The sequence below is a fragment of the Diabrotica undecimpunctata genome, chromosome 5 (assembly GCF_040954645.1).
Source record: "Diabrotica undecimpunctata isolate CICGRU chromosome 5, icDiaUnde3, whole genome shotgun sequence".
NCBI classification, from domain to species: Eukaryota; Metazoa; Arthropoda; class Insecta; order Coleoptera; family Chrysomelidae; genus Diabrotica; species Diabrotica undecimpunctata.
This window is the reverse complement of record NC_092807.1, coordinates 23779042-23797840: the sequence shown is the minus strand read 5'-3', so window position 1 is coordinate 23797840 and position 18799 is coordinate 23779042. Positions and strand designations below refer to the sequence as shown.

The 18799-nt window shown below is 35.1% G+C and overlaps 1 protein-coding gene across 1 annotated transcript in view; it reads right to left on the bottom strand.

Moving 5' to 3' along the window:
• Positions 1-18799, bottom strand: part of LOC140441180 (venom serine protease-like) — a 95262-nt gene that overhangs the window by 36221 nt on the left and 40242 nt on the right. Inside the window, exons 3-5 of the mRNA XM_072531697.1 lie at positions 13845-13974; positions 13519-13637; positions 5510-5717 (exon numbers count right to left, since the gene is read on the bottom strand). Of these exons, the coding sequence (XP_072387798.1) occupies positions 5510-5717; positions 13519-13637; positions 13845-13974 (457 nt within the window). The remainder of the gene's footprint in view (positions 1-5509; positions 5718-13518; positions 13638-13844; positions 13975-18799) is intronic.

Here is an 18799-nt window from a genome sequence, read left to right as displayed (position 1 = left end):
CATTCAACAGGGTTAGAGAAATAAATATTAGACTTTCTCACAATGTATTTATTGAACCTTGGACTACCGGTTTCGAATACTAAAATTTGTTGTTCATCGTCAGGTCTTCGGAAATGTTACTTAAAATGACGCCGGTTCAAGGAATGTAGTTAAAGGAAAGACCATGTATAAAGACCGGTTAGTAATTAAGCGGTAATCAGTGAACCTCAAACAATTTTGAAAATTTCAAATTTAATTCCAATCACTTGAAAAGTAAATTATTTAATTTTGTTTATTTTATATTCACTAAGAATGTTGGATTTTGTTCTGGTAAAAGAAAATGAAATGAATATAATATTTATATATAATTTATTACACACAATAAAATTTATTTTAATAATGACATTTTAAAAAATATAGTAATCATTCAGTGTACTATACTATACTCATCATCATCATCATCATTATACAGCCTTAATTTATCACGTCCACTGCTAAACATAGGCCTCCCTTAAACTCCTTCATTCTTTACGATTTTGTGCTCTTTGTTGCCAATTATTGGTGATCCGCCTGATGTCGTCAGCCCAACGTGTAGGTGGTCTTTCTCTACTACGTTTGTCTGCTCTTGAAATGCTCTTCTGGTGATTTTTGCCTTTGAACATTGGTGTAAATTGGATAATAATACCTATTATTTACCGTATAACGTCACCCAATAAAAATACTTATTCAATATCTGATACTTCACTTTCAGAGTCATCACTAGTTAAATTATCAATCCGAATAATAATTAGAGGTCGTACCTCATCCACAACTTGCTCACTTAAAAAGGACTGAACGATTAGATCTTCAGTGTGTTGTTCAATTTTGCCATTGTTCTGCCTTTATCTGTTCTAACTATTAGCCCCCTTTCAGACGAGGATACTGTATCCGAGATACGCGTATCCGAGACGCAGATATTACATAGACTCAAATGGAGCTTTTCAGACGGGACGCGCGAGGGATACAGTATGCGAGATACCGAATTCAGTATCTCGGACCCTCCTGTCGCCGACGACTGAATGCGTATCCCAGATACAGAAGAAATATTACGTTAAATGAACGCTTTCAGACACGAATACTTTTGCACCACATTCCATAGACGCGCGATTTTCTGTCGAATAATTGTGAATGAGCAACGAAAGAAAGACGGTGTTTTCTGAATATAGTTATACGTTCCCTTGGTTTCTCTTAATTCTACAATAGGATGAACCCACAAATTACGTCGTCTTTTCAGTTTCTTTTTCTTTTTATTTAATATGTACCACAGCATAACATACTCTTCTACATCCATACTCCAAAAATATAACCGCACTGCACTGCTACTATTTTCATACTGACGAGCATGCCCGTGAATCCGATACAGTCGCCATCGAAAATTCTGTATCTCGCATACAGTATCTCGGATACAGTATCCTCGTCTGAAAGGGGGCTTATTTCTATAAACTAAGAACGCTAACATCACCTGTTGTTTTGGATGCATGCTTATCATAGTAATTGTTTGCAATACCCCAAACCAACTCAATTGCATTGTAGTGGCAATGATAGGGCGGAAGTCAAAGAACTTCATGGCCATATTTAAGAGCCATTTGCTCGATGACAAATTTCTTTTGAATTTTGATGGCTTCACACCTTTGCAGTACATCGGCTTTTAAAGATATGTCACTGTGATTAATTTTTTTTTCTGTTAACCACGCCTTTAGTTCTTCTTTTGTCCAGCCGCTCGAAAGCCATTCTTAGCTAGAGGAATAGCATTTCGTGGTGCCATCTTGCCAGGATGATTTTGACATATTTCTTTTAGCTAAAATCGAAGTTTCGTCTAAAAACACAAATTATCTTTGATTGTCACAGATTTTATTGTTCATGTATTTTCTTAAAAAATGCCACCGTTTTGATACAACATAAGAGAGTTCACACAATACTTGTCTATTATTTGTCTTTTTATATTGAAAACCTAAATGCTTCAGTACTCTCGACAAACAGTCTAATATCACACAGTCCTTGTCCCGTGGCCCATCACTAAACGCCGTTCTTCTGGAGATAACACTCTACGTTTCGACTGTCATTTATTTTCTTCCAAATTGCTCATTTTACTTTATTTAAGCACCGCTATGAATAAAACTACTATAACTTGAAAAGATGACGAGTTCTACAACAGACAAAGCAATCAAACACAAAACAGCAGATACTATACCGTATAACAACGATAAGTTAAACGCTGAGATTGCAAAAACTGTTCGCATGTTTTAAATAATATTTTTGCCGATTGATCATTTTACTAGACTTGTTACTAGATCATGTTATTAGACTATTAGTATAAAAGATTAGTATATACTAAGATATTAAATAGGGCCCGATCATTTAATTTTGAACCATCAGGAAAAATATAATAAGTATATGATGACAAGTATTTGTTGATAACACGATCTTCACAGATATCGCCGCCATTGTACATATTTTTTTTTTCAATTACATTCTTTATATAACATGAATCATTTTTCAATATATTGCATATCGCTAAACTATATTGCAAAGGCATAACTTAGATTATTTTTTAACCTACATTATAAGTCACAAGAACTTAAACAAAAATCATTAAAACATGTTTGTTAATAAATTCTCTGTAAAAATACGATATATTATATTCCGTAGCTCTTATCAATAAAACAAAAAAACTTGTTGAGCAGCGATGATTGATACAACAGAACAGTAAAATGTTATACATAAAGATGGTGTAATAGATATCTTCCCTTACTTGGTCCACTATAAACTTATCAAAATTAAATGGGAAACCGGTCTTTATACATGGTCTTTCCTTTATTTACCTACACACTAAACGCTCATTTATGCTATGTTTTATTTCCTGAAGGTCACGAGCATCAATTCAACTCGAAAATAGAAAATATTTCTTGAGGGGCAGTTAGGAAACAAAGTATTGTTGTTATAACATAAGATTTTTTAGATGGTTTCTAATTTGAATGTTTAAATTTAGCGTTTTTTTTACATGCTCATATTTTATGTTATCAAAATTAAAGGCAGATATCGAGCACAGTTTTACTTGCCCAAGTACTTTTGCTAACTATAGCATCTTCAGGGGCATCTGAAATAAGCCAAGAAACGTTTTTTTAAATGAAGAAATTGATTAACCTCGATAAAAATTCGAAGTTAATGGATGATAAAAAGTTTTTTTGTGATTAACGTTTTCGACTTACTTCGTCAATTTTGGGCTATCCAACAAGTGCAGAATTCAATTTTGGATAGCCAAAAATTGACGAAGTACGTCTAAAACTTTGGTTGGTTCTCAAACTATGGTTGAAGCATGGAGAACTATCACTAATCTAAAGAAAAATAGCCATAACTCGTTAAGTAACTTAATTCCTATAGAAAAGTGGGAAAATTACTATAAAAATTTACTCCAAGAGTCCAGATTGGAATATATGGGAGAAGAATAACAGTATGGAGAGACAAACAAATAGTAACATTAATACTACTAACAACGAGGTCCGTACTGCGTGAATTAAAGTCTCCAGGCAATACGGGCTATCTCCAGGACCTGGCAATATAACTGTAGAGTTACTTAAAGCAGGAAGTCCACTTCTAATAGAACGAATAACTTTTCTATAGAATCAATGCTGTCAACAAATTACCATTTGAAGTACCATCTAAATGGAAAACCGCTCACCAAGTGTCCATCTTTAAAAAGGGTAATCGAAAAGATCCTAACTACTACTGAGAATTAAGTGTCCTACCTACTTTTGGGAGATTGTTTGGAAAGATAATAAATAGAAAAATACAAGATGATGTAGGACATTCAATTAGCGAAGACCAAAGTGGATTTACGCCTGGTAGATCTTGCACTGACAACTTGTTTATACTACAACAATTAATAGAAAAAAGAATAGCGGTAGATACCGAAGTACATCTAGCCTTCATCGACCTAGAAAAGGCGTATGATACAGTTCCAAGACTTAAATTGTGGCAAGCTTTACAACAACTCTAGTCTATACCTTTTAGGAATAATCACAGAAGTATACAGGGATAACACTACTTACCGGAAATAGAGTATTAGAGCCAATAAAAGTAACTAAAGGACTAAGACAAGGGTGCAGTATGTCACCCTTACTGTTTAATTTATATATTGAGGGAAAAACCACTGCCAGGGAATGGGAATCCCCATAGGAAATGACGTACTGTTTTCCCTGACCTTTGCGGATGGCCAAGTCGTCCTAGCTCAAGATTCTTATGATCTAGAATTTATGATAAAGCTTCTATACAGACAATATGTAAAATGGGGGTTACAAGTCAGCATGAAGAAAACAGAATATTTAATTATCAATTCAGATGCAATGTTTGAAGTGTTGATAGACGAGGACGTGGAAATCAAACAAGTGGAAAAATTTAAATATTTAGGTGCACTCATTGATAAGAACTGCTTGTGAGAAATCGAAATTAAATACCGAATTAATCAGGGACGTAAAATTGTAGGATGTCTGAACTTCTTATGGTGGAATCGCAACATTTCCAAAAGGAACAAAAAAAGAATAGGGCAAACTATGGTTGAATCAGTTCTTTGTTATGGCTTTGAAGTATGGACAATTAATGCAGAACTGAAGAGAAGATTGTTGGCAGTTGAAATGGATTATTTGAGAAGAAATGCTAGAACATCAAGGCTGGAAAGGAAGACCACCGATTCTATAAGAAATAACATGAATGCTACAGAAACGGTCAATGACAGAATAGAAAAAAGAGGTTTAAAATGGTTTGGACACCTATTGAAAATGCCTGACGAACGTCAGGCAGATGCAAAAGGCATTTGTGAAGAAAAACTTCACAGATGAAAGCCCCCTGGAAGAAAGAAAAGAGGTAGACCTCGACGCTCATGGAATGAAGGAATTAGAAGAGCGATGGAATCGAGAGGTTGGAGCAAATTGGAAAAAATAATTAATTGTATAAACGGCTAAAAATAATTTAATACAGGGTTCATTAAATATTGAAGAACAAAACAGCAATTTGATTATTAACAATTGTATTCAAACGGCTGAAAATAGAGATGAATGGCGTGAAAGATTACTTCACATATAAACAAATGACGAATTCCACAGGCAATATCCACTTCTTTAATAACAAAAACATTGATTTTGAAATCTGAGAGCACACTCTTGGGACCAATTCTGTTTTATTCTTTAGTACTCCAAACTGATGAAACTTTCTTTAGTTTTAAGTACTAAAGAATAAAATAAAATTGGTCCCAAGAGTGTGCTCTCAAATTTCAAAATCAGTGTTTTTGACATAAAAAAATGGATATTTTCTGTGGAATTCGGTATATATCATGGAGAAGAAGATATAATTTTTTTTTATCTTATTAAGCCTGTTTATTATTCTTTTGCAAACTTATGTCCCACATGTTATTTGTGTTAGTCTAAAATGGTGTAACAATATTATCTCTGTACTGCAATCTCACAGTATTATTTAGGTTTATTATTAAGTTTATTACCGCGAGATATATTCCAAGCTCCTACGAGGATGCCCATGTATTGCAATGGAACTAAACTGGGACAATGAGCTGCAGTCAAAACATATCGCTGATTTAAAATCACTGCACCACATGTAACCTCCCAATCAGGCAGAATACTTGCATCTATTAAAGCTGCCATTGAAGGAAATTCGTGCCGACCAGTATCTTGCCCACCAACAATTCTGGTCTAAAAATTACAAACATTAATTTTTAACGTTAGATAGTTTCATTTCTCTACAAAAAGAATTCAGAAATCGGATTAGCAAGAAACATAATTACAACTCAATCTAGACTAGAATAAAATACAGTATTGAATCCTTTGTGGATTATTGGTTAAATATTAACAATTTAACGTTAAAACGAAAATCTACTAAATTATTTGTTTTAACAATAAATATTTACGTAAAAAGGACTAGCCTTAAAAGAATTTTGTTAGTAAATTATGCAATTTTTAAATAATGAGGTGAGACATACATTCCTAGGTGTTTAATTTTTACGATAATTAAATGTAATGAAAATTACCTTTTTTATTTTCTGTTAACGTTTCAATTTCCAATCCGGAAATCTGTTTCCGAAAAATTCTCAAATAAACTTGTAAAAATGACTTAAGCTATAAATGTTTATGATTGGGTAGGAGAGCATATAAATTTGATAGTTGACTTATTTGACCTCGGTCGTACAGCAATTGATCTGAAACTACTTTCTTGTGGCATGGTTAAGTTAAATATTATGTTTTTATGGGATTAAGCCACAATTATTGGTAGTGATTGTGATTAAAATCACAATTTTAATTAAATAGTATTTGACATTTCGATTTCCACTCCGGAAATCGTTCTCAAAAAAGGTTTTTTGTAAAATTATGTAAAAATGTGTATAACCAGCGGCGGCCGGCCAGGTGAAGTAGGTGAAGGTGAGGTTCACCAAAAAAATATAATTAAATTGAGACAAATAAATAAAAAATGAAAGCAAAATTATTATATCTAAATTCTGAAATCAATTATTTATTCTCTTTTAATTAATCTAAAAATTAAAAAAGACAACTAGCTTTATTAGCGGTACGTACTTGACGGTCAAGTCCTGACCTGTGTCACTAGCCGTGTAGGTTTCAGAAATAGGTGAGTGAATATAATTTTTGAAATGCGAAATTCATCTGCATAAGCGTTCACGGTTGCCATGGCAACGTGACGTCAGCCTATCCTTAGTGATAGCTGAGAAAACTGGTGAGTGCAGTTTCCTCTAAAAATATATTATTCGACTTCACCCACTGTTGGATGTGTATTTGGTATTCCTATTTTTCGGAAATTTCTCTCAGCGACAATATTTTGAAATTTAGTCTATTATATACATATTTTTTAAATAGTATAGTGTATAGTATAGTATTTATTAGTTTAGTTTATTCACAGTATTAATTTTATTTGTTTATTGCACTTTATTAATACATTTCTCTGTGGTTTGTTTCGGATTTCGGATATAAAGTGTTCTCGTGAATTTCGTTTGGACAAAAATAATTTTAGACAGACATGAATCCAATTAATGACTTCTCCTTCTTCTTCCTATGCCGTCTCCATTAACGGAGGTTGGCGACCATATTTCTAAAAGTTTCTCTGTCTTTTGCAGAACATGGAATAATTCGTCTACAGTCATGTTTGTCCAGTCTCGAATATTTCGCAGCCATGATTTTCACTTTAGAGACTATAGTACTTAAGAATACGACTTAAGACTATATTAAATGGTGGCTAAATTAATGACTTGGTGTGTAATATATTAGAGACTCAGTTTAGGCATTGGAAAAATGAAGATAAAAGGGATGTTCTTTTACATGGTCAACCAACCAATATTTTAAACATCTGCGTCTGATTCAGATTGGTCGGCTGCAATCAGCATCTGACTCAGAGTGGGCGGCTAAATCGAACCTCACCAACCCGTTTTAGCAGGCGTTGTGTTTTAATCGCCAAAAAACCCTCAATGAAATGTGAAAGTTCAGAATTAATGATATGGCTTTGTTAACTAATTCCCTGACTGGGGTTAACATCATCAGTTATGCGGATGATACTAACATTCTAGTCACAGGAACGTCTGATCAAAATTTGCAAAATAAAACCACACAGATACTATCCACCATCAACAGTTATTTCTTATCCAACAAATTAGTTTTGAATAAAGAGAAATCAAAGTATATGATTTTCACGTCAAATAATTTATTAAACCATCAAGCCACTATAGAAACAGCAATAGATAAAACAGACTGCACGAAGTTGCTGGGGGTACTTCTAGACAGTAATTGTAAATGGTCAAACCACATTTCTAATTTGAAATCCAGATTAAGTAGCGCATGTTATGCATTGAGAATTCTTTCACGTCTCTTTCATACATCAGTATTAAAAACAGTATACTTTGCCCATTTTTACTCAATAGCCAAATATGGCATTGAAGTCTGGGGTTGTACCTCTGAATTAGAGCAGATATTCGTACTTCAGAAAAGAGCTATTAGGATAATGTATAAAATGAAATTTAGAGATTCTTGTAGAGGCATCTTTAGACAAAACAATATTCTTACAATTCCTGCTCTGTATATATTTTCGTGTATAATGTATTTACATAGCAAAATTTATGAATTTAATAAATTTCAATTTAACCATGTTTATTCAACAAGATTCAGAGACAATCACTTTATGCTTCCACAACATCGTTCTGTTTTGTTGGAAAGTAGCACACATTATGCAGCCATAAGTTTCTTTAACAAATTACCAATAGATATACGAATGAATTTACATCAGTCAAACTTTCGGAGGTGTGTACATCAATACATTTGTGAGCTAGAGCCTTATTCTAAAAATAACTTTTAAGTATGTTTTATCGTGTTCATTAATTTATATACTTTTAAGATGTATTTCTGTAACTTTGACTTGTCTCATACATGTACTTTGTATAATGTCGCATGTGATCAATAAATTTGACTTGACTTTGACTTGACTTAAAATACCCCAGGCAAGCAGAACGAATCGTATCTAGTATAAGTGCTATAAAAACTGTTTTCAAGTTATTAGGGCCCTAAACTCTATACATTTTTTTTAACGAATTTTTAATGAGATTTGGGCGCAAAGTAGGTACCAAAACTCCTTTTGGCTCCGGCAAGCTTTCCTCATCTTCACCACTTTTTTAGGCCACGAGCCGCCGCTGGTATAACCAAAGATTTTGTTATTGGTTATGTCATGTCAAAGTTGACAGGCTTGATCTAGATCTTGTAGGCCATCAGCTCATAGTAGCTACAACACATTTTGAAAGGGGTGTTTTTACCTTAGGAATATCTAATTTTGACTGTTTTTGTGAATTCCATGTTATATGTTTGTGTAAAAAATTATATCATAGTTGTGGTTGTGTAACACAAGTTGAGTAAAAAACAACTGATTTATTTATGTGGGAATTATGTGTTGTGTGTGGCCTCCAAAAACGGCTACATTATACTGATGGATTTTCTACGCATTTTTCGGCTACAAAAACGGCTACATTATGCTGATGGATTTGCTACACATTTTTCTTCGTTAAGTAGGATGAGGGATCGCAGCCAAGAAAGCACTGGAAAAAGAACACATACCCATCTGCTGGAACTCGTGCAAGATACGAGAAAGACTACATATCCAGCGGTGCTTTAGATGCCTACAGTTCGGGCATAGTAAAATCGACTGCAAGGGAGAAAACAGAGCGGACTGCTGCTACAGATCTGGCAAAGAGGGTCACCAGGTACGAGAATGCAGTAATCAGGAGGCTTTTTGCCTTACATGTAAAAAATCTGGGTACAAAGCCGACAGCTTACGATGTCCGGAGTAGAGAAAACTCATCCTGGAAAAACGGAGGCTCAAGAGAGACCCTATCAGAAGGGAGGAGGAAAGAGTGGGTAAAAGCACTTAGGACCAGGAATCAGACAGCGTACGGGTAAGTAAGTTAAAGAGATAAGAACCATTTATTACGAAGTTTCTACAAATAAATGTGGGAAGGTCGAGGGCTGCTCACGATGATGCAGAGGCACTTGCACGAAGGGAAGGTTATGACATGATCCTATTTCGGGAGCCCAACGTAAAGTTGGTTTCTCCACAGAGGATCATTAAAGATAGGAAATCTGAAGTGGCCGTATACGTGGTGAATCGAGGAGCTGGCATTACAAGACACTCAATGGTTATGTTAAGGTATATGTCGGAAACCTGGTAGTGTATAATTGCTATGTTTCACCGAACATCCCGCTTCAAGTATATGAAGAGTACATTGACTCGATTATGCAAGGGGCTAGGATGGAGATTGTACCGGTAGTCATAGCTGGTGACCTGAATGCCAAGGATCGTCCATGGAACCCACGAGTGCAAGATGGGAGAGGAAAACACCAGAATGGATCCACTTCAATGGATCCAGCCTTACCGTCATTTGACTTCACCATGTCAAATGACGGTAAGGCACCTACGTTTTGGAAAAAGAATCGCTCAGCTTACACAAGTATGTGAGTTTTGAAATAGCCAGCAAAAGACAGAAACGTAAAAATAGGGATATCAATCTAAAGAGATGTTTAAATGAGGAGGTTTTTGTAGATGCTTTTGGCTTGATTGGTCCGGGATGTGAGGATGTGCGTGAGTTAATTGAGAGTCTGAGTGATACACAGTAGTTGGCTTGTGTAAGATCCAATGGGAAATATGAAAGAAAAACAACCATACTGGTGGAACGAACAGCTTGAAAATCTGAGGACAAATTGCATGAGAGTAAGAAGAGAGTGTAAGAGGTTAAAAAGAGTACAAGCGGGAGATTTGGAAAAGAGAATAAATGAATTAAAGCGAATGCAGAATGAATACAGGAATGGGATAGGAAGATCTAAGAAAGAAAGGTGGATTAACCTGCTTCAGGATCTCGAAAGGGATATTTCGGGGAAGGGCTTCAAGATTGTCTGTACCGAATTGAAGGGGAAAATACACCCTACTCCCTGCCTGAGGAGAAGAAACTTCGTTTAATACGGGAACTCTTTCCTTAGGTGGAGGATAGGCGTGAAAGGGTTATTGGTGTCGTAGATGCGGAACCTTTTACTGAGTTGTAAATCAGCGAGGCTGTTGGACGGATGAAGATCCGAAAGACACCTGGCATAGATGGAGTCATGCCGGAGATAGTAAGACTTGCCGCACTAAGATACCCCCAGGTTTTCCTGAGATTGCTAAACAAACTGATTGAACAACAGCAGTTTCCAACAATGTTGAAAAAAGCTAAGGTTGTCCTTATCCCGAAAGGTAGAGGTGAAGAGTAAGAGGTGCGATTTTGGCCAATTTGCCTTCTTAGTTCGATAGCTAAATTGTAGGAACAGCTTGTAAAAGACCGCCTTGAGCGAGAGCTAGAAGAAAAGCATGCGCTGAGCGACCGCCAATATGGTTTTAGAGTCAAAAGGTGCGGTCACAGAAGTAACCTCTTTAGTTACGCAGGATACAAAGAGATGGGCGGCTCTCATCCGGCTTGACGTCAAGAATGCCTTTAATACGGCATCATGAGAAAAAATCATGTCCAGGCTGATAATGGGCGTTAGTGAGTACCTGATCATCATAATTGACAGATACTTTACTGACAGGTCTATAAGAGAAAAAGATACCAGCATCAGTTTGTCGCAGGGTATTCCGCAGGGCTCAGTACCATCCTGTGGAATGTCCTGTACGACGGGGTGTTGAGGCTACAGATGCCAAGGGGATGCACTCTTATAGCTTATGCCGATGATCTCGCACTGGTTGCGAAGACAAGTCAGAAAACGGAGATGGCTAATGCATTCAACACAGCCCTGCGTCGCAGTAGTAGGTGGATCAGAGAAAACGATCTACACCTTCTTCTTCTTAAAGTTCCATCTCCTATCGGAGGTTGGATATCATAACGGCTATGGTCACTTTGTTGGCGTTGTACACCTAGCGTTTCAGAAAACTGAGGTGTTAGTTCTCAAAAGAAGCTGGGAGAAATCCCCTCGTCGCTTTATAGTGGGAGGTGTAGAGGTTGTACCGGTTAAATGGATTAAATATCTGGGAGTCTGGTTGTCGGAAGGCCTAAGGTTCGGAGTACAGATCCAAAAAACGGTAGAGAAGGCGAACCGAAATTTTGAGACGTTGATACGGCTGATGCCAAACATTGGAGGCCGAGGTAGCACCAAAAGAAAGGTGCTAAATGGAGTTTTCCAGTCGGTGGTAATCTACGCTGCCCCCGTGTGGTGTAGCGTACTAAACACTGCGCAATACGCTAAGCTGATGGAGACTTCGCAAAGGCGAATGCTGCTCAGGGTATCTAGCGCATATAGGACAGTTTGAAATGAGGCTCTATATGTCATTGGAGCGGTGATACCGATCGTTTTGATGTGCAAAGTGAGAACGAGGGTGTATGCGAAGAGGATGGATGTAAATATAGATGAGAATGAGAGAGAAAGAACGATAGTAGAGTGGCAGAGAGAGTGGGCGAATGATAGCGGAAAGGCAAGGTGGACGAAGGAGCTTATTCCTGATCGAGGCCGTGGTGGGAATGTAAGTAAGTTCAGGAAACTAGACTACTTCCTGACGCAGTTTCTGACCGGACATGGTAGTTTTGGCACCTTCACAAATAGAATAGGCAAATCTGCTTCAGCAGACTGTACTGTTTCTAGGAAACTAGACTACTTCCTGACGCAGTTTCTGACCGGACATGGTAGTTTTGGCACCTTCACAAATAGAATAAGCAAATCTGCTTCAGCAGACTGTACTGTTTGTGAGGTACCGGACCCTCCCGCCCACATTTTTAACTGCCAGAGAGGGAAGATTTCGAGAGGCAAATGGGTTTCGGGCTGGATGAAATAAATATTGTAAACCTAATGTTGAGAGAAGAGAAAGAATGGAGAGAGAGTCTGATTTCTGGGGTGATGAAGAAAAAGGATCAGGCGGACAGAGGAGGAAATTGAGCCAGGGATCCGAAATTTATGGTTAATATTATTTATTAGTTTATGGCCTAACGTCTGAAACATTTTCTGATTTACGGTAATAGGTAGGTATTATTTATAAATTTTTAGTTTTTTATTTTAGTTGTTCATTGAGTGGCAAGACCACCTCTCTGGAACGGTGGTTAAGGTTTTAGCCGGAACACGGTTAATCCGGCACTATCCTGGGGTCTTCTGGCTTAGTATCCTACTCGGTCGAAAGATGCCAGGGTGTCTTGATCCGTGACGTAGATGTCCAAAAAAGATTTTCCCACCGTTGCCTGTCAGAATTCAATTGATACCTTCTTAGGCTCTTACTGGAATCTTGCATCTTTATATTATGGTCTGTGCTTGTTGTATCAGGCATGTTTGCATACCTGCGATTTCTCGAAGTCTCTGTTCTTGATGTATATTTCATGCTCATTTATCCTGACATTAAGTGGTCTTGCTGTTTCTCCCACGTAGAAATTGTTGCATTCATAGGGTATTTTTATAGATGCAGTTTTTTTTTATCTTTCTTGTGTGTCGTTGGGTTTGGTTTTGAACAGGATGGACCTCAGAGTGTTGGTTGTTTTAAATGTTATAATCAGTTATTTTGGGGAAGCTCTTACTTAAAGGATTTGAGGAGGATTGGTATCAAGCCCGAGTCGACTGAAGAGATGGGGACTACACCGAAATAACTGTTATATCGCTCTATTGGTACCGATTAAAACGCGAAAAATTTAACTAATTTTCATTGATTGATTCACTAATGAACAAAACATTCAGAAGTTTCATTTCGGAAAAAGCTCTCCTTTTGCTCTGTATTTATATTGTTGGTTCTGCCCTAATTTGTGAAGTGACTAATGATTCATTGGTTTTTGGTCCTGGTTTATACGTTTATACTTTTATTTATGGGTGGTTTATCGGTTTCTGGACTTGGTTAAGTTAGGTCAACAAAAATGTCAAAACAATTTTTAAACATAATAAAACATAAATTGAATGATTTAATGACCTACGAATAGTTACCATCTGACTAGTGATTACTTGATAATTTACTTACCGCTTGCTTCCAACCACAGTCACAACTCGGTGCTTGGGTAGTTGTAGGAACGGGATTTTGAACGGCTTTTATTGAACAGCTTAAAATCCCTCCAGTTGAATAATATGTGGAATACATTTCTACAAATCAGAATTCCGATAATATCTTTAATGTCTTATTTTAATAAAATAGTTTTTAAGTATATAGAGTGACCGGACGAACAAGAAGTAGTAAAATAATACTGAACTACAATATTAAAAAAAAAAACTCAGGGATATGTCAATTTTTGATTAAAGGGCGACATGTTTTTCCGGTATGTTTTATTATTACATTTTAGTACTACTTACCCACAGCGAGAGTATTTTTCTTGGAGACCAGTGATATTGTTTGATATCCGCAGTAGTTGATAGCATCAGAAAAATAGGTACCGTCTCCACTAAGAGAGACTCTAAACTTGTCTCCAGCACAGTTACTTGTCTGCAAAAACGAATAAGTTAATAGTGATTCTTAGAGTCACGAATATATTGAAAAAGTTGTATTTTATTAATTTTATTTTTATTTATAATAAATGTTGTAATTTTTAAAATCTGTGGTTCGTTGTTTAATTTAATATATACCTCAGCTAGCTCAATTATGTGTTCTAAGCAATCTGTCACTGTGTGACGTCGACTCTGTAGTCTCCTGGTAGAGTTCAAAAAGAAATTAAACCAAAATTTACTTTAGACCTTTGATAAATTAACCCAAATGAAGCACGTTATTTATTAATATTGAACAAATTTAATATAAACAATAAAATTCGTCTGCAACTTGGGTTGCCTTTAAAATTTTACAAAAATAGGAATCGTATAAATCTTAATGTGGTTTAGAGTCGTGACAATAAAAATTTATTACAAAATGTGGAGACTCTATACAAGTACCTAAAAACTAAATAAATATTGCAACTTTATAAAGTGTTTAAATGAACTATAAAGAAAAGAAAATGAACACTTTATTCCGCTGACTTTTAACTTGCATTCAAATATAATCAAAATTTCAAATGATCCCCAAAATTATTATCCAACCTTACTTTAAAACAGTTCTGATTTATTTAAAGAAAACTAACTACTCGCAAAATAATTGGTGAAACTGGAATATCAATCCTCTCTTCGGAAGTTAAGGTACGTACTATTCTATTTTTAATTTAATGATCATTAATATTTTCAATTTTTTTAAGGCCTATCGCAATTATGTTAATTCATGAATTTTAATTTTCTCAATTTAAATGACATTTCTGTACTCCAATAATAATTTATAAGTTAAATTGTTTCTCTTACTCTCTGGAACAAATTCTGGATATCTCTGCTGTGGAAACTGTGGAAAAACTAAAATTCTCTTTAGACGAGTTAAAAAAACACTCCCGACCTATTCCACAATTTCAGGACTCTCCTTTCAAATTTCTTGTCGGCCTCTCCCCAAAATCTATTATTCGTTGCTAACAGCAACCAACGTTCTTTTTTCTTTTCGTCTTCTATTTTTTTTTAAACCATAAAACTGTCCTGTTCTGACACATTTGTCAATCCACATTAATTTCTCATAATCACTTTAATCACATCTAATTTGGGAATTTATAAAAAAAAATGTTCAGATATAAAACTTATTCTATTACAATGCTAATACAATTTATTCTTTTCATCTCCACATCATTGTAATTTCTTATACTATTCAGAAATTATTAACACTATACCAGATAAGTCAAAATTAATTTATTTAACAATTTACTAATCTTTTTCTCTCTTTTATTTCAGAGTCGAACCCACATTGTGATGGCTTCATGAAATTCATGAACAACAAACTCATATAAAAATCCATTTAAGTTGTATCCTTTTTAACATATTGAAATCATTTCAACTTCCCCCCAATTTGGATTTTGTTCAGTGCTAACTATCAGCACTTACTAAATCTAAATTCTTACCGGTAAACTTAAATATTTTATTAATATTAACATAACAATAAACTGACTTTTATTAATAAGCATATCTCTTGAATATTTTTTTTTTATAATTTACTCTATGACAAATACAGAATTCTCCAAACAAAATCTACAAATCTTTCACTAATTATATCAACTTCAATATCAAATTTCCAAGTACTTTCCCAATTTCTTTACTTCTTTTCCTGTACTATTTATTTCTTGTACTATTTTCGTAGAAATTCTTATAATTGTTCCCCTATATACTATTTCATATACTATTTCAGTATCTTCATTCATTGCCGCATTATTATTTATTCTTTTTATATCCGCATATAATATTCATTTCATCATCTCTACATATAACTCTCTATACTTCATATTTCAATATTTCTTATAATTTTATTTTTCATCTTATTTCCGCATATACTATTTATCATTATAATATTCCCTATTTCCCAATTTCTACAAAATATCGATTTGTCCATAGTACTTTGCTCATTTATTTATACTTGTAACTCCTATAAATCTACTTGAAAATAAATCAACCTTTTATGTTTATATAAATTCATCATTATTCTGTACATCTGTTCCTAATAAATTATTTAATTATCAAATTTATCTCAAGATATGCTTATTTATTAATTATCCTTCTATTTACAAAACTTATATCTTATAATACCAAATTCGTGTCATAATATTGCCTACCCTTGTATGTTCATACTTTGATAAGTAGACAATATTATGCACATAGGAGCGGTCTAAACAAAATTTCTCCCTTCTGCATCAACACTTGCTTCCCCCCTATTCTCCTCTGTTCTAACTACATTCACCTGTCTTCTCTCCTCATTTTCCCCCCTATTATATCTTGGATTCCCTTCTCTGTAAACTTCCCTATTTCTCGTCTCCTGTGGATAATTTCCCTGGTTCTGTCTCCAATTATTGCCTCTGTCATTTCCTTGTCTCCAGTTATTCCCTCTATCATTGTTTGGATTCCCTTGTCTATGTTCCCAGTTATATCTTCCGATATCTCTCCTGGCATTGTTCATATTCTCTCCCCTATTTGTAAAATCCCTGCTTCTATTTTGTCTCTCAAATTCTCTTTCCCTATAATTATTCCCTCGATTCACATATCCCTGTCTATTTGCTGTGTTATTCCTATATGTCCCTTGCTCTTGTCCATTTCGATTCTGCGTCCCTACACTCCTCTCAATCCTCTGAAGATATCCTGTCAGACTTTCCATCGTCTTTATATTGAGAAGAGCTATTGTTTCCGCCATGTTATGGTTATATTGCCTGGCGATGTATAGGACAATCTCCTCTTCTCGCATAGCCGGTTCTAAGTATTGTGCTGTCTGGAATAACTGCATTGCGTACAGATTGTAGTTGGTACCTTTTTCATAATTGAATTTCCCAAAATACAACCGTTCCCTGAAACTAGCCTGTTGGTTTTCTCCCCAAAAATAGTTAATAAACTTGGCCTTAAATTCCTGCACATTATTTATGGAATTTTCATTATTGCAAAACCATAATAATGGCATGCCCACTAACATGTTTCGAATATTCAATTTCATTTCTATCGGATCCCTTACATTCTTTACCTTATTTTTGATGATATCTACAAATATTCTAGGATGTAAGTGATTCAGGTTTCCGTCAAACTTAATTCCCCCATCATTATAACTCGGCATCACAGTACTCACTCCCCTTGTTTGTCCTAGATTTGATTCCAAACGCTGAATCTCCTCACTTGCATTTTTAAATTTCTCTTTCAATTCCTCAACTTGTCCCTGTAATACTTTATCTCCCTTTTCCGCCTGATTTGCATGCCTACCAATTTCCAGTTCCAAATTCTGCAATCCCATCTTTATATTGTTTTTGATAATGGTAAGTTTTTCCTCATGATCCTGAGTTTGCCTTTTAACACTTTCTACCTCCCTAACAATCTCTTTATTCTGCTTATTAACTTCTTTGTTTATTTCCCTTGGTAAATTCTCTTGAATGGATGTTCCCAACTCTACAAATCTGCTCCCAATTTCCTGTCCTATTTCCGCTCTAATTATGGCCTTTTCTCTGGATATCTCCTCCTGTACATTCCTCTTAAAATCCTCACTTTCTCCTCTAACCTGTTCTACTTTCTCTTCTAAACCTTGGGTAATGTGTAGCATCTCTTCCCTGACTATCTTCACTTCTTCTTTGATTTCTTCCCTCATTTTAATTAACTCTCCCCTAAGTTCTCCTTTAATATTATTTTCCATTTTGTTCATATCCCCCCTAATATTGTTAATATTACTATCCATTTTGTGCATATCCCCCCTAATATTATGATCCATCTGTTGTAGCATCCGCATTATTTGCCTCATATCCATCTGTGTCATCCCTGACTCTCCAACATCTCCTTCCCTGCGTCTCTCCTCCTGCACTCTACTTTCATCCTCACTTTCATCACGTCTATCTCTCACTGTCTCATCCAACTCCTCTCTCAAACTATCTGTTAGACTTCCCTCTCTATCACCTTGTCCTGCTTCTTGTATGCATTGCTCTAAATATACTACAACTTCTCCTGACCTTCCTCTGCTTTCTTCATCTACCTGTATATCCTGTTCCTGTTCTAATACCTGTTCTCCTTTACTCTCTTTCGGTACGACTTCTTTTCCATTTCTTAAAGTCATTCGGTCTGCCATTTTATCCTAATATCTATTTATTCTCAAATTTAACTTTGACTGCCCCAGAATCTCTGCAACACTAATCACACCAATTTATTTTTACTCTAATCTGTGTAATATTAATAAATCTGCTTAAAAAACACCCTTATTTCTGTTTTCCGAGAGGCCCCACGTTGTTAGCGTCAATTGAAAAAGAATTTAATATAAACAATAAAATTCGTCTGCAACTTGGGTTGCCTTTAAAATTTTACAAAAATAGGAATCGTATAAATCTTAATGTGGTTTAGAGTCGTGACAATAAAAATTTATTACAAAATGTGGAGACTCTATACAAGTACCTAAAAACTAAATAAATATTGCAGCTTTATAAAGTGTTTAAATGAACTATAAAGAAAAGAAAATGAACACTTTATTCCGCTGACTTTTAACTTGCATTCAAATATAATCAAAATTTCAAATGATCCCCAAAATTATTATCCAACCTTACTTTAAAACAGTTCTGATTTATTTAAAGAAAACTAACTACTCGCAAAATAATTGGTGAAACTGGAATATCAATCCTCTCTTCGGAAGTTAAGGTACGTACTATTCTATTTTTAATTTAATGATCATTAATATTTTCAATTTTTTTAAGGCCTATCGCAATTATGTTAATTCATGAATTTTAATTTTCTCAATTTAAATGACA